This window comes from Myotis yumanensis, unplaced genomic scaffold, assembly GCF_028538775.1.
Source record: "Myotis yumanensis isolate MYYU_CA2020_CCGP unplaced genomic scaffold, mMyoYum1.0.hap1 SCAF_3, whole genome shotgun sequence".
In the NCBI taxonomy this organism is placed as follows: domain Eukaryota; kingdom Metazoa; phylum Chordata; class Mammalia; order Chiroptera; family Vespertilionidae; genus Myotis; species Myotis yumanensis.
In genome coordinates, this window is record NW_027223754.1 from 106,226,770 (window position 1) to 106,238,914 (window position 12,145).

The following is a 12,145-nucleotide window of genomic DNA, read 5'->3' on the forward strand; positions in this document are numbered from 1 at the left end:
AACCTTCATTCTGACCCCTCAGCACTCCCCCACCCCCTTAGCCCCTCTTTTTTTTAAAAAAAAAATATTTTATTGATTTTTTACAGAGAAGAAGGGAGAGGGATAGAGAGTTAGAAACATCGATGAGAGAGAAACATCCATCAGCTGCCTCCTGCACACCCGCTACCAGGGATGTGCCCCCAACCAAGGTACATGCCGGAATTGAACCTGGGACCATTCAGTCCACAGGCCGAGGCTCTATCCACTGAGCCAAACCGATTAGGGCCCCTTAGCCCCTCTTAGGTCTCGTCATCCCTATTGGCTCAGCCGTGGCCTGGGTCACATGGACCTGACCCTCCGCCCACACCCTCTGAATGTGTGCAGTCACTTGTGCCCTGAGCCATCCTGACCCCAGAGCAGGACCCTTCTTACCCTGGAAACCCCTGCCTTGTGGGGACTGCCATGGCCCTGGGCCCTCGCGACCATGATTTTTAGAAATACAAAGGAAAGTAATTGTTACTGAACTGTCACTTCTCAAACTGATCTGTGGTTAATACACTCTGTCAGCCCCAGAAAAATTATATATATATATATATTTAGAGTTTATCAAAATAAAAGAAAGAATATGTCATCAGAAAAAAATAATAAAGGCACATACTAGTAAACAATGAAAAAAAAAGTTTATTCTGCTAACTCAATTTCTAATTAAACCACAGACTGAAGCCTCATTTTGGGTGAGACAATGAGCTAGCAAAACATCTCTGTGATGAACCTGACTGGAATTTACATCAGTGATTTTGGAGAAGCCATAGGAAAATAGGCTTATCTAGGAGTGGGATTTTTGAATTTACCTGTAAAGCTGTTTTAATAAAGATTCTCCACAAAACCTAAGCTAGTGTAGGAGAAAACTGGATTTAGGAAACTACCAATAGTTAATTTTTGCATCTACTAATAATAACTTTTTCACGCCAGAGACTGTCTCTGTGAAGCTTACCACATTCCTATCAGACAGCAAAATACGGCTGAAACTAGTTGTAAACAGCAAAACACTGCAGAAACTAGTTATAAAGAGCATTATCATAGGGGAGGGGGTGTTAATTATATCTGTAACACTTTTATTTTAAAAATGAAGTCTTCTGCCCTAGCCGGTTTGGCGCAGTGGATGGAGCGTCGGCCTGCGGACTCAAGGGTTCCAGATTCGATTCCAGTCAAGGGCATGTACCTTAGTTGTGGGCACATACCCACTAGGGAGTGTGCAGGAGGCAGCTGATCGATGTTTCTTTCTCATAGATGTTTCTAGCTCTCTGTCCCTCTCCCCTCTTCTCTGTAAAAAATCAATAAAATATATTTTAAAAAAATGAAGTCTTAGGACAAATGTGACAAATATTAATTGTCAATTCTGGGTGTTGGTACGTGATTATATGTATTTGAATTATTCTTTGTATGGGTGATGTAAGAAACATACAAACCTGCAGAGAATTTTTATGAGTTTATTTGAGCCAAACTGATGACATATGCCAGGGAGCAAAATCTCATGCTCCAGAGAGTAAAAGTTTTGCAGGTTCTTTTATGTATTTGTAATTAAGGAGGGAATAAAAGGAAGATTACATGATAATGGAAGAAAGCAAGGTAAGGATTGGATTACATGATGGTTAACAACATTATTTGTTCTCTGAAGGTAGAATTTATTTTAAAGGTGTGTTAACCTGGATGCACAGAAACAATGAACAAGAGGGAGAAACCAAGATGGCGGCATAGGTAAACACTGGAAATTGCTGCCTCGCACAACCACTTCAAAAATACAACTAAAAGGCAAAACGGACATCATCCAGAACCACAGGAAGGCTGGCTGAGTGGAAATTCTACAACTAGAAGGAAAGAGAAAAGCACACTGAGACTCAGAGGAGGTGTGGTGTGGAAGTAAAGTGCGGAGGTACGGAGGTGCACATGAAAAGGGCTGGCAACTGAGGATCCGGTTGTCTTTTACAATCGGAAGGGAGTCACAAGCTCCCGGCTGCTCTGAACTCCAGTTCTGGGCGAGTCTCTGGGGACCCAGACTCATACGGGGAGAAACTGGACTGTCTGGCATTGGGCGGAACTCGAGGGCGGCTTTCTCTCAGAGGTGCTTGCAGCGATTACTGGGACACTGAGACGCGGGGCCTCTTAGGGAAGGACTGAGGAGCAGCCATAGCTGTTTGCTCCACTCTGTTGATTCCCTGAGACCCCGTCCCACCAAAGCTGTGCGCAGAGGCTTTTGCATATGAAAGGCCTGGCCCTTTGCAATCTAAAATTACCTAACAAACTGCAGCTGGGTCAGAGAGACCCAGAACTTCCAAAAGAAGGCCCAAGGCCCCACAGCAGCTTGCATTGCCTCACAGCTGGGCCTCATCTGGGCACCTCCAAACCCCAAACAAAGAAGAGGAGTCTGCAGATCTCTCCATAGCTCCTGCTGGGTAGCCTCAGGCAGAGGCTAAATTAGCACCTCCTTAGAGATCCAAGAGCCAGTGTACCCAGTGGTCAGAGTGGGACCATCCAGATTACAACTCCTCAGATCCATAAGGGACACACTCAGGGGGCAGACTCAGTGAGCACCAAAGCCCCACTGAAGCAAGTCTTGCCCCAGAAGGGTGTCTCCAGCACAGAAGTTCTCCCACTGCAGACACAGCTGATTCTCACAGCCAATTGGCCTGGAGGTCAATTCCTCCCAGTGATACCTACAACAATCAAGGCTTAACTACAATAAGACTGTGCACAAAGCCCACAAAGGGGAGCAACAAGAGTGTCCACCTCAGGTAATTGGGGAGGCTGAACCATTGGGCCCTATAGGACACCTAGCACAGAAAGCCACTCTATCAACACAGGGAAGCATAAAAAAGGCGGAGACAAAGAAACAGGTCACAAATGACAGAAATGGAGGAAAGCAAAATACTGGATATAGAGTTCAAAACCACACTTATAAGGTTTTTCAAGAATTTTCTAGAAACCGCCGGTAAATTTAGTGAGACCCTCAAGAAATCTAGTGAGACCCTTGAGGATATGAAAAAGGACCAACTAGAAATTAAGCATACACTGACTGAAATAAAGAATATTATACAGAGTTCCAACAGCAGACTAAAGGATCACAAGAATCAAGTCAAAGATTTGGAATACGAAGACAAAAAGAAAAAAGAATACAAAAATATGAAGATAGTGTAAGGAGCCTCTGGGACAACTTCAAACATACCAACATCCGAATTATGGGGGTGCCAGGAGAAGAGAGAGAGCAAGATATTGAAAACCTATTTGAAGAAATAATGACAGAAAACTTCCCCTACCTGGTGAAAGAAATAGACTTACAAGTCCAGGAAGCGCAGAGAACCCCAAACAAAAGGAATCCACAGAGGACCACACCAAGACACATCATCATTAAAATGCCAAGAGCAAAAGACAAAGAGAGAATCTTAAAAGCAGCAAGAGAATAAAAGTCAGTTACCTACAAGGGAGTACCCATACGACTGTCAGCTGATTTCTCAACAGAAACTACGCAGGCCAGAAGGGAGTGGCAGGAAATATTCAAAGTGATGAATAGCAAGAACCTACAACCAAGATTACTTTACCCAGCAAAGCTATCATTCAGAAATGAAGGTCAGATAAAGAGCTTCACAGGTAAGAAAAAGCTAAAGGAGTTCATCACCACCAAACCAGTATTATATGAAATGCTGAAAGGTATCCTTTAAGAAGAGGAAGAAGAAGAAAAAGGTAAAGATACAAATTATGAACAACAAATACACATCTATCAACAAGTGAATCTAAAAATCAAGTGAATAAATAATCTGATGAACAGAATAAACTGGTGAATATAATAGAATCAGGGGCATAGAAAGGGAGTGGACTGACTACTCTCGGTGGGGGAGAAAGGGGTGTTGGGGATGCGGGAAGAGACTGGTCAAAAATCGTACACCTATGGATGAGGACAGTGGCGGGGGAGTAAGGGCAGAGGGTGGGGTGTGAACCAGGTGGAGGGGAGCTATGGGGGGAAAAAAGACGGACAACTGTAATAATCTGAACAATAAAGATTTAATTTAATAAAAAAGAAACAATGAAGAAGAAGGTATACGCCCCTTGAGGGAGGGGTTGGGGCTGGGAGGAGGGGGAGCATGGGAGATATTTGTAATACTGTCAACAATAAAAATATATTTTAAAAAAAGAACGTATATGCCTGGGGTGTGACTACACATTGTTTTCCACCCAGTTAGGAATTTATGATCAAATCACCTCCTGAGGTTACTTTACATACAGCCCCCCCTTTTCTCCCCATCCACAGTACTTTTCTGTGTCTTTTAAAATATATTTTTATTGATTTCGGAGAGAAAGGGAGAGGGAGAGAGAGGTAGAAACATCAATGATGAGAGAGAATCATCGATTGGCTCCTTCCTGCACACCCACACTGAGGATTGAGCCCACAATCTGGGCATGTTCCCTGACCAGGAATGGAACCAGTGACCTGGTTCATGGATGGGTGTTCAACCACTGAGCAGCACCAGCTGAGCATTTTTCTGTATTTTTAATGTCTCAAAATTATGATAAATAGATATCAGCACATGGTATTAAGAAAAGAGCACATTGATCTGAACAATCCTTTATTTGTTTCAAACATGAATTTCATAAATTATTATACACATGTCATTAGATTTCTGCTTTCACTCCCCTACCTGTCATTTGCAGGACATTGTAAAAATCAATGGGAGGAGGGATTGTAATCCAAATGAGTGAATATGTATCACCTCATCCTGACCTAGAAATAAGAGAAGGAGGAAATCTGTCTCTGGGATTGTGAAGAATGAAGTCATTAATACAAAAACTAGCAAGATGAGAGAAACCTATCATCTGGTTTAGCTCAGCCCATTAGAATACTGAATAAGAGAAGGTCAATTTCGTGGATTTCTGTTGCCCTAAAGTTTTACCATCCTGTGCCCGAATCATTCTCTTATGAAATATTAACAGTTTTATCAAATATGTGTTCCAATCTTTCATACACTACAAAGAACACTACAGCCTTAGCTGGTTTGGCTCAGTGCATAGAGCATCAACCTGTGGACTGAAGGATCCAATGTTCAATTCTGGTCAAGGGCACATGCCCAGGTTGTGGGCTCGATCCCCAGTAGGGGATGTGCAGGAGGCAGCCTATCAATGATTCTCTCTCATCATTGATGTTTCTATCTTTCCCTTCCTCTCTGAAATCAATAAAAAATATATTAAAAGAAAAAAGAACATTACATTTTAATAGAGCTGGAAAACAATTTGTTAGCCTTAAAAATGTGGACCATTGCCCAGCCAGTGTTGCTCAATGATTGAGCATCGACCTATGAACCAGGAGGTCACGGTTCGATTCCAACATGCTCTGGTTGCAGCCTCAATCCTTAGTGGGGGGCATGCAGGAGGCAGCCAATCAATGATTCTCTCTCAACATTGATGTTTCTATCTCTCTCCCTCTTACTTCCTCTCTGAAAACAATAAAAACATTTTAAAAAATGTGTACCATTGCTATCAAAAGCACAAACCAACAGGTGCTTCACTGAGGACACAATACACATGCAGTTTTTCTGTAATGCATAACTTGAATCAAATTATGAGGAAATGGTCAGAAAAAAACAACTTGAGGGATTTTCTTCTTTTAAAAAATATTTTTATTCACTAGAGGCCCGGTGCATGAAATTTGTGCACTGGGGGGGGGGGCGGTGTCCCTCAGCCCAGCCTGCACCCTCTTCAATCTGGGATCCCTCTCACAATCCAGGACTGCTGACTCCCAACTGCTCACCTGCCTGCCTGCCTGATTGCCCCTAACTGCCCTTCCCTGCAGGCCTGGTTCCCCCGCAACTGCCCTCCCCTGCAGTCCTTGTCCCTCACAACTGCCCTCCCCTGCTGACCTGGTTGCCCCTAACTGCCCCCCCTGCATGCCTGGATGCCCCCAACTGCCCTCCCCTGCTGGCCTGATCGCCCACAACTGCCCTCCCTTGCTGGCCATCTTGTGGCAGCCACCTTTGACCACATGGGAGCAGCTATCTTGTGTGTTGGAGTGATGGTCAATTTGCATATTACCTCTTTATTATATAGGACTTCAGAGAGAATTATGGCTGCCCCCTGCTGGGGATCGAGCCCACAACCTGGTCTTGTGCCCTGACCAAGAATCGAACCTGGACCCTTCAGTCCACCAGCAGAGGCTCTATCCACTGAGCCAAACCAGCCAGGACTTGAGGGATTTTCTAGAACTGGCCTCTTCAAATGTTTTGTACTCTTCAAAAATGTCATTATCAGGACTTGGCTAGATAGTTTGGTTGGTTAAAGGGTTGTCCCTATCCAGTGGTGGGAAATTTTTTGCCAAGGGCTATTTGAATATTTATAACATCACTAGAGGACCAGTGCATGAGTTCGTGCACTGGTGGGGGTCGTGGCCAGTGGGGATCGCCTGCTATGGGAGCACCGCTCATCCTACTCAGCTAAGCAGTGCTCTCACTGTGGGAGTGCACTAACCACCAGGGGGAAGCTCCTGCGTTGAGCATCTGCCCCCTGGTGGTCAGTGCGCATCATAGTGACTGGTCGACCAGTCGTTCTGGTCATTCCGCCATTCAGTTGCTGGGCTTTTACTATATAGGATTTGTGGGCCATATAAAATTATCAACTTAAAAATTAGCCTGTTATATTTGGTCAAACATTTAATTAACTCACCACTAATGACTCGGCAGGGCCAGACCAAATGATTTCTCAGGTCTCATACTGGACATTCTCCACCCCTGCATTGTTTATCCTGCTGATCTGAGCACTGACTGGGAGCTGTGGCTCACTGACAGTGCCCAGTATCATGAGAGAGTATCACACCTCGTATTGCATATCACTAGCCTGGGAAAAGATTAAAATTCAAAATCTGAAGAACAGTTTCTACTGAAATCATATTGCTTTTCCATTATCATAAAGTAAAAAAAAAACCTTAAGTCTAGCTATTGTAAGTTGAGAGCTATCAGTGTATGAAAAGTGATGAAGCAAATATAGCAAAATGTTTACAATTGGTGGATCTAGGTGAAGAAAATTGATTGTACTATTCTTACAACTTACTGTATTTGAAATTTCTTCAAAATAAAAAGCTAGTATTATGTGTGAGCACCTGGTTGGTGTGGCTCAGTGGTTGAGCATTAGCCCATGCACCAAGAGGTCACCGGTTTGATTCCCGGTCAGGACACATGCTGGGGTTTTGGGCTAGATCCCCAGCAGGAGGCAGACAATTGATGTTAATGTTTCTCTATCATCAATGTTTCTATCTCCCTCTCCCTCTCCCTTTCTCTCTCTCTAAAAAAAAATCAATAAAAACATATTTTAGCTCTAACCGGTTTGGCTCAGTGGATAGAGCGTCGGCCTGCAGACTCAAGGGTTCCAGGTTCGATTCCGGTCAAGGGCATGTACCTTGGTTGTGGGCACATACCCACTAGGGAGTGTGCAGGAGGCAGCTGATCAATGTTTCTCTCTCATCGATGTTTCTAACTCTCTATCCCTCTCCTTTCCTCTCTGTAAAAATTCAATAAAATATATTTTTTTTAAAAAGCATATTTTAAAAAATGTGTGTATGCCCTGGCAGGTGTGACTCAGTTGGTTGGAGTGTTGTCCTGTACACCAAAAGGTGTTGGATTCTATTTCCAGACAGGGCACATACACATATCCAGGTTGCAGGTTTGCTTGCCAGTTGGAGCATGGGTGCAGAAGGCAACAGCTCAATGTTTCTCTCTCTCTCTCTCTCTCTCCCTTCCTCTCTCTAAAATCAATTTTAAAAAAAACATGTCAGCAGTGAGGATTTTGAAAAAAAGAATGTATGAACCCTTTAAGTCTACTAGGAGTCTATCCTAAAAATAACTTTTTCAAATCTTTGCTTCTGTAGCTGGGGGAAAAAAATGGGAGTTTGAAGCAAACAAGACTGGAGGAATTTCTGCCCTAATTTTCTGAATAAGTCCCTCTAAGTGGGTTTTGGGAATGAAGTTAAAAAATGCATAGAGCCATTCAGAAGAATTCTAAATAAACTATGTTGATACTCCACCCTAAAGGGCGAGGAGCATGACTCCTCACTCCTTAGTACTTCCTTCTAAAGAGTACAGTAAAGGGTGTGTGTGTAACTTTACAGTGGAGAAACCTGACAAAAACTACATCAGCCAGGCCTTCATGGTCAACACCAATAGTAAAAAATGATGTTGAGCCCTGGCCGGTGTAGTTCAGTGGTTGGTGTCATCGGCCCAGGAACATTTACATTAGCCTATAGTTGGGCAATTATCTTAAGTTTCATCTTGGGTCTCAGGTTTGATTCCCAGTCAAGGGCAATTACCTGGGTTGCAATTCAATCCCCGGGCACTGCCATGGGTCCCAGCTATGTGGGAGGCAACCAATCTATGTGTCTCTCTTTTTTCTCTCTCTCTTTCCATCCCTTCCACTCTCTAGAAAATCAATGGAAAAAATATCCTTGAGTGAGGATTAACAAAAAAGAAAAGAAAGTCATAAAAAATGTTGACAGCATGAATACTTGATATGACATGATAAAAATGGCACTTTTACATCTGTGATCTTCCTACCAAAAACCCATAACTCACAATCAATGATGAGAAAATTTCCAATAGAGGTGCATCCTACAATATACCTAATTAGTACCCTCAAAACTTCCAAGGTCTTCAAATACAAGGAAAGGTTGAGAAATTATCACAGTCAAGAGTAAACTTAGGAGACATAACTAAACAAAATGTAGTATCTTGGAACAGAAAAGGGCATTGGATTAAAAGTAAGAAAATCCAAATAAATTATTGACATTAGTTAATACACCAATATTGGTTAATTAACTGTGCCAGATACATTACACTAATCTAAGATGTTAATAACTGGGGAAACTGGAAAACAAACTCTCATATTTGTGGCCAAAAAACATTAATAGGGGAAACTGTTTGAGGGTGACAAAGGTATCTACCTGATAACTCTCTGCTCTATCTGCTCAATTTTTCTATAACTTTAAATAAAATCTATTAATAGCCTCGCCTGTTTGGCTCAGTGGATAGAGCAGTTGACCCTGGGACCTGTAGCTCAGTTGCAGGCATGATCCCTGGCCCTGGTGGGGAGCATGCAAAGGCAACCAATTGAGGCTTCTATCCTGTGTCTCTCCCCCTCCTTCCACTCTCTCTAAAAATCAATGGAAAAATATCCTTGGGTGAGGATTAACAACAACAACAAAAAATTATGAATAAGTATTATCGAGTTTCCTTTCATTAAGACCAAGAAAGTAAAATACTAAATTATGTTTTTGTATAAATAAAATATTTAAACTTTTTTTTATTATTATTTTATTTATTTATTTTTTATTTTTCGCTAAAAGTATTACAAAGGGTATTACATAAGTGTCCTTTCCCCCCCCCCCCCACCCTTGACAAGCCCCTGCCCTCCCTTACTCCCCAGTGTCTTATGTCCATTAGTTATGGTTATATGGATGCATACAAGTCCTTCAGTTGATCTCTTACTCCCCTCCCTCCTGTCCCCCAACCCTCCCTGGCCTTCCCACTGCAGTCCGACAATCGGTTTGAGGCAGCTCTGCCACTGTATTTATTATTGAATATTTAAACTTTTTAAAAGTATTTTTTTTATTGATTTCAGAGAGGAAGGGAGAGGGATAGAGTGATAGAAACATCAATGAAGAGAGAGAATCATTGATCCGCTGCTTCCTGCATGCCCCCCACTGGGGATGGAGCTGGCAGCCCAGGCATGTGCCCTTGACCAGAATCAACCAGGTGACCCTTCAGTCCGCAGGAGGATGCTCTATGAACTGAGCCAACCCGTCTAGGGCAAAATATTTAAAATGTTTATAAAAAACTGCAAGGGCTGTAAGGCTGGAGAAATTCACACAGCTTCACTAACTTCAGATGCCAGAATTCCTGATCTTCCCTCTCTTTCATTGATATGAAAGCTGTTGAGGAAAACAGCACGGAGAAATTACCCGCAAATGTTAAGAGTACAGGCTGCGCCCCTGTCAAGTGCCTTGCTATGGAGGGGGGCAGGGGCGGGACTTTCGGAGGCCTGCTCTTTTCCTACTGGCTGAGAAGGCTCACGTGTCTCGGCTGCGCGGTCACTTGACAGGAACCGGAACCTGGGATTACAAAGCAAAGGGAAGAGGAACCTGCGCAGGGTTTTCTTCCCTTTTCTCCACCATCCTCTTCAGGCCTAAGCTCGAGCTAGTTGCCCATCGGCCTAGCATCGCTTTCACTATGGCCCTCAGCGATGCTGACGTGCAAAAGCAGGTGAGGGGCTGGGGTTGGGCCTCGCGAAGTTGCGGAACCGGTCCCGGGGTGATGGTCTGGAGCCCGGCTCAGGGAAGGCGCGGCCTTGTCAGCCCAGATGCCGAAGGAGCCTCCTTTGCCCCAAGGTCCGGTGTCCTGGTGGTTTGTCTCCGGGAGGGAGTCTGGCTAATCCGGGAATAACCTCGGAACTCGTGACTTCTGCTTGAGTTTTGCGGGCGCCTCCTCGAACGTTCTTTGGGTCTTGCTTCGTCTCTCCCTATTTAACCATGGTATTAGCTGTTCTTGGTAGAGCAGAGAGTTGAAAACAAGGATTGAAATGCAAATTGAATGCAAGGGTTGAAAATACCCTTTTCACTTGGTTTTTAACTCTGATGGAAGGGTTTACAATACGCGAAAGAAAAGGGTGCTGAGGGGAGAGAGCGGCTTCCACTTTTTTGAGGTCATTCGTTTTCATGAACTGTTAATTTTCATTTTGGAGGAGTCTCCTGTCACAATGAGTTGTGTGATTGATCTCCCATCAGTCTGCACATTAATGTTTGTCGAGCCATACCTTCAAGTTTGTAGGCAGTAAGGAGTGCAAAAGTCTCTCAGGAGAATATTGTGGCATCTAAAGGCTTATAACATGAGAGAAAAAAATGGTTTCCGATTGTCCTGCCATAGATACTCTGAAATTAGGGTCCTTGCATTTAAGAATCATATTGCCAATAGGTTTTTCAGAAAAGGAAGCTTGAGGCTGCAATTTAATCTCTGCATAATTTAGAGAACTAAGTCTACTTCTTTTTGAAGTACATAGTAGGAAAATTCCCTGACTAAAGCTCACTGGCTTATGAATAGTCTTAGATGAGCAATATGATGCTTTTTTTTCTTCGATTTTTCCATTTCCTTGAAAATACCTTTGTATTTTATTCTTAACCTAATATGCACTAAGAAGAGTGGATTGTTTTTTCATTTCAGTGGTTCTTGTGCTAATCACAAAATAAAAAGGGGTGACAAAAATAGCATCTGTGGAGAATTTCAAGAAATCTTTCAATATTCTTACAGAACAGTGAGCTTTTTGAACATTTATCACTGCTGCTTTAATTTTTACTGTAGGAAAACTTGATATAGTGGAAAAGTACAATGCCCTCCAGATACTCTAGTAAGTCCAGTCATTAGTACTGATTCTCTTCTTACTCTTGTTCCTTTATCTTCCTCCCCCCACCTTGTTATACTGAAGACTAAGGCTTTCACAGGAAAAATATAAAGGTAAAGCAGTTTATTTTCTTGGAATCTAGGTCAAAACCATTTTTTCTTTCTGTAAAATTGAAAGGGTGAAGAAATCTGCCTGTATCCCTGGCACATATAACCTCCTGTAGGGCAGTGTGTTTTGTTTCCTGTTTTTTCAGCTGTGAATAGGCCAAACACTAAGCACATAGTAGTGCTTAATAAACTCTAGATTCCCTTACTACTTTCCCATTGTATAAAATACTTGTATATTGCCCTGGCCAGTATGGCTCATTGGTTGGGCGTCACCCCATGTACTGAAAGGTTGCCAGTTCCATTCCTGATCTGGGCACATGCCCAGGTTGCATGCTTGATCTCCGGTGGTATTTCTCTCCTTTTCTCTTCCTCTCTCTCAAAATCAATTAAAAATCTTTAAAAAGTACTTGTATATATTTGCTTTTCTGTCGGGGGAGTATGGGCCTTTATTTCATCAGATTTTCAAAGGAATCTATTTGACTCCCAAAAATTAAATTACTGGGTTAGCTGGAAGAAGAAAGTATTTTTTTAAAGGTCAGGTTTTTCTGCCTTTGGGGTGGAGTTAAATGTCCTTAAGGGATTGACTGTTTCTCTTGTTGGACTCTTAAGGAGAAAATATGATCATGTTGACTGTAAAC

The 12,145-nt window shown here is 42.7% G+C and overlaps 1 protein-coding gene across 2 annotated transcripts in view; it reads left to right on the forward strand.

Moving 5' to 3' along the window:
- Window positions 1–10,116: 10,116 nt before the first annotated feature.
- Window positions 10,117–12,145, forward strand: part of ATP6V1E1 (ATPase H+ transporting V1 subunit E1) — a 68,502-nt gene continuing 66,473 nt past the window's right edge. For both annotated transcript variants that reach the window (XM_070409294.1, XM_070409295.1), the window contains exon 1: window positions 10,117–10,268. In XM_070409294.1, the coding sequence (XP_070265395.1) occupies window positions 10,236–10,268 (33 nt within the window). In that variant the 5' untranslated portion in view covers window positions 10,117–10,235. The remainder of the gene's footprint in view (window positions 10,269–12,145) is intronic.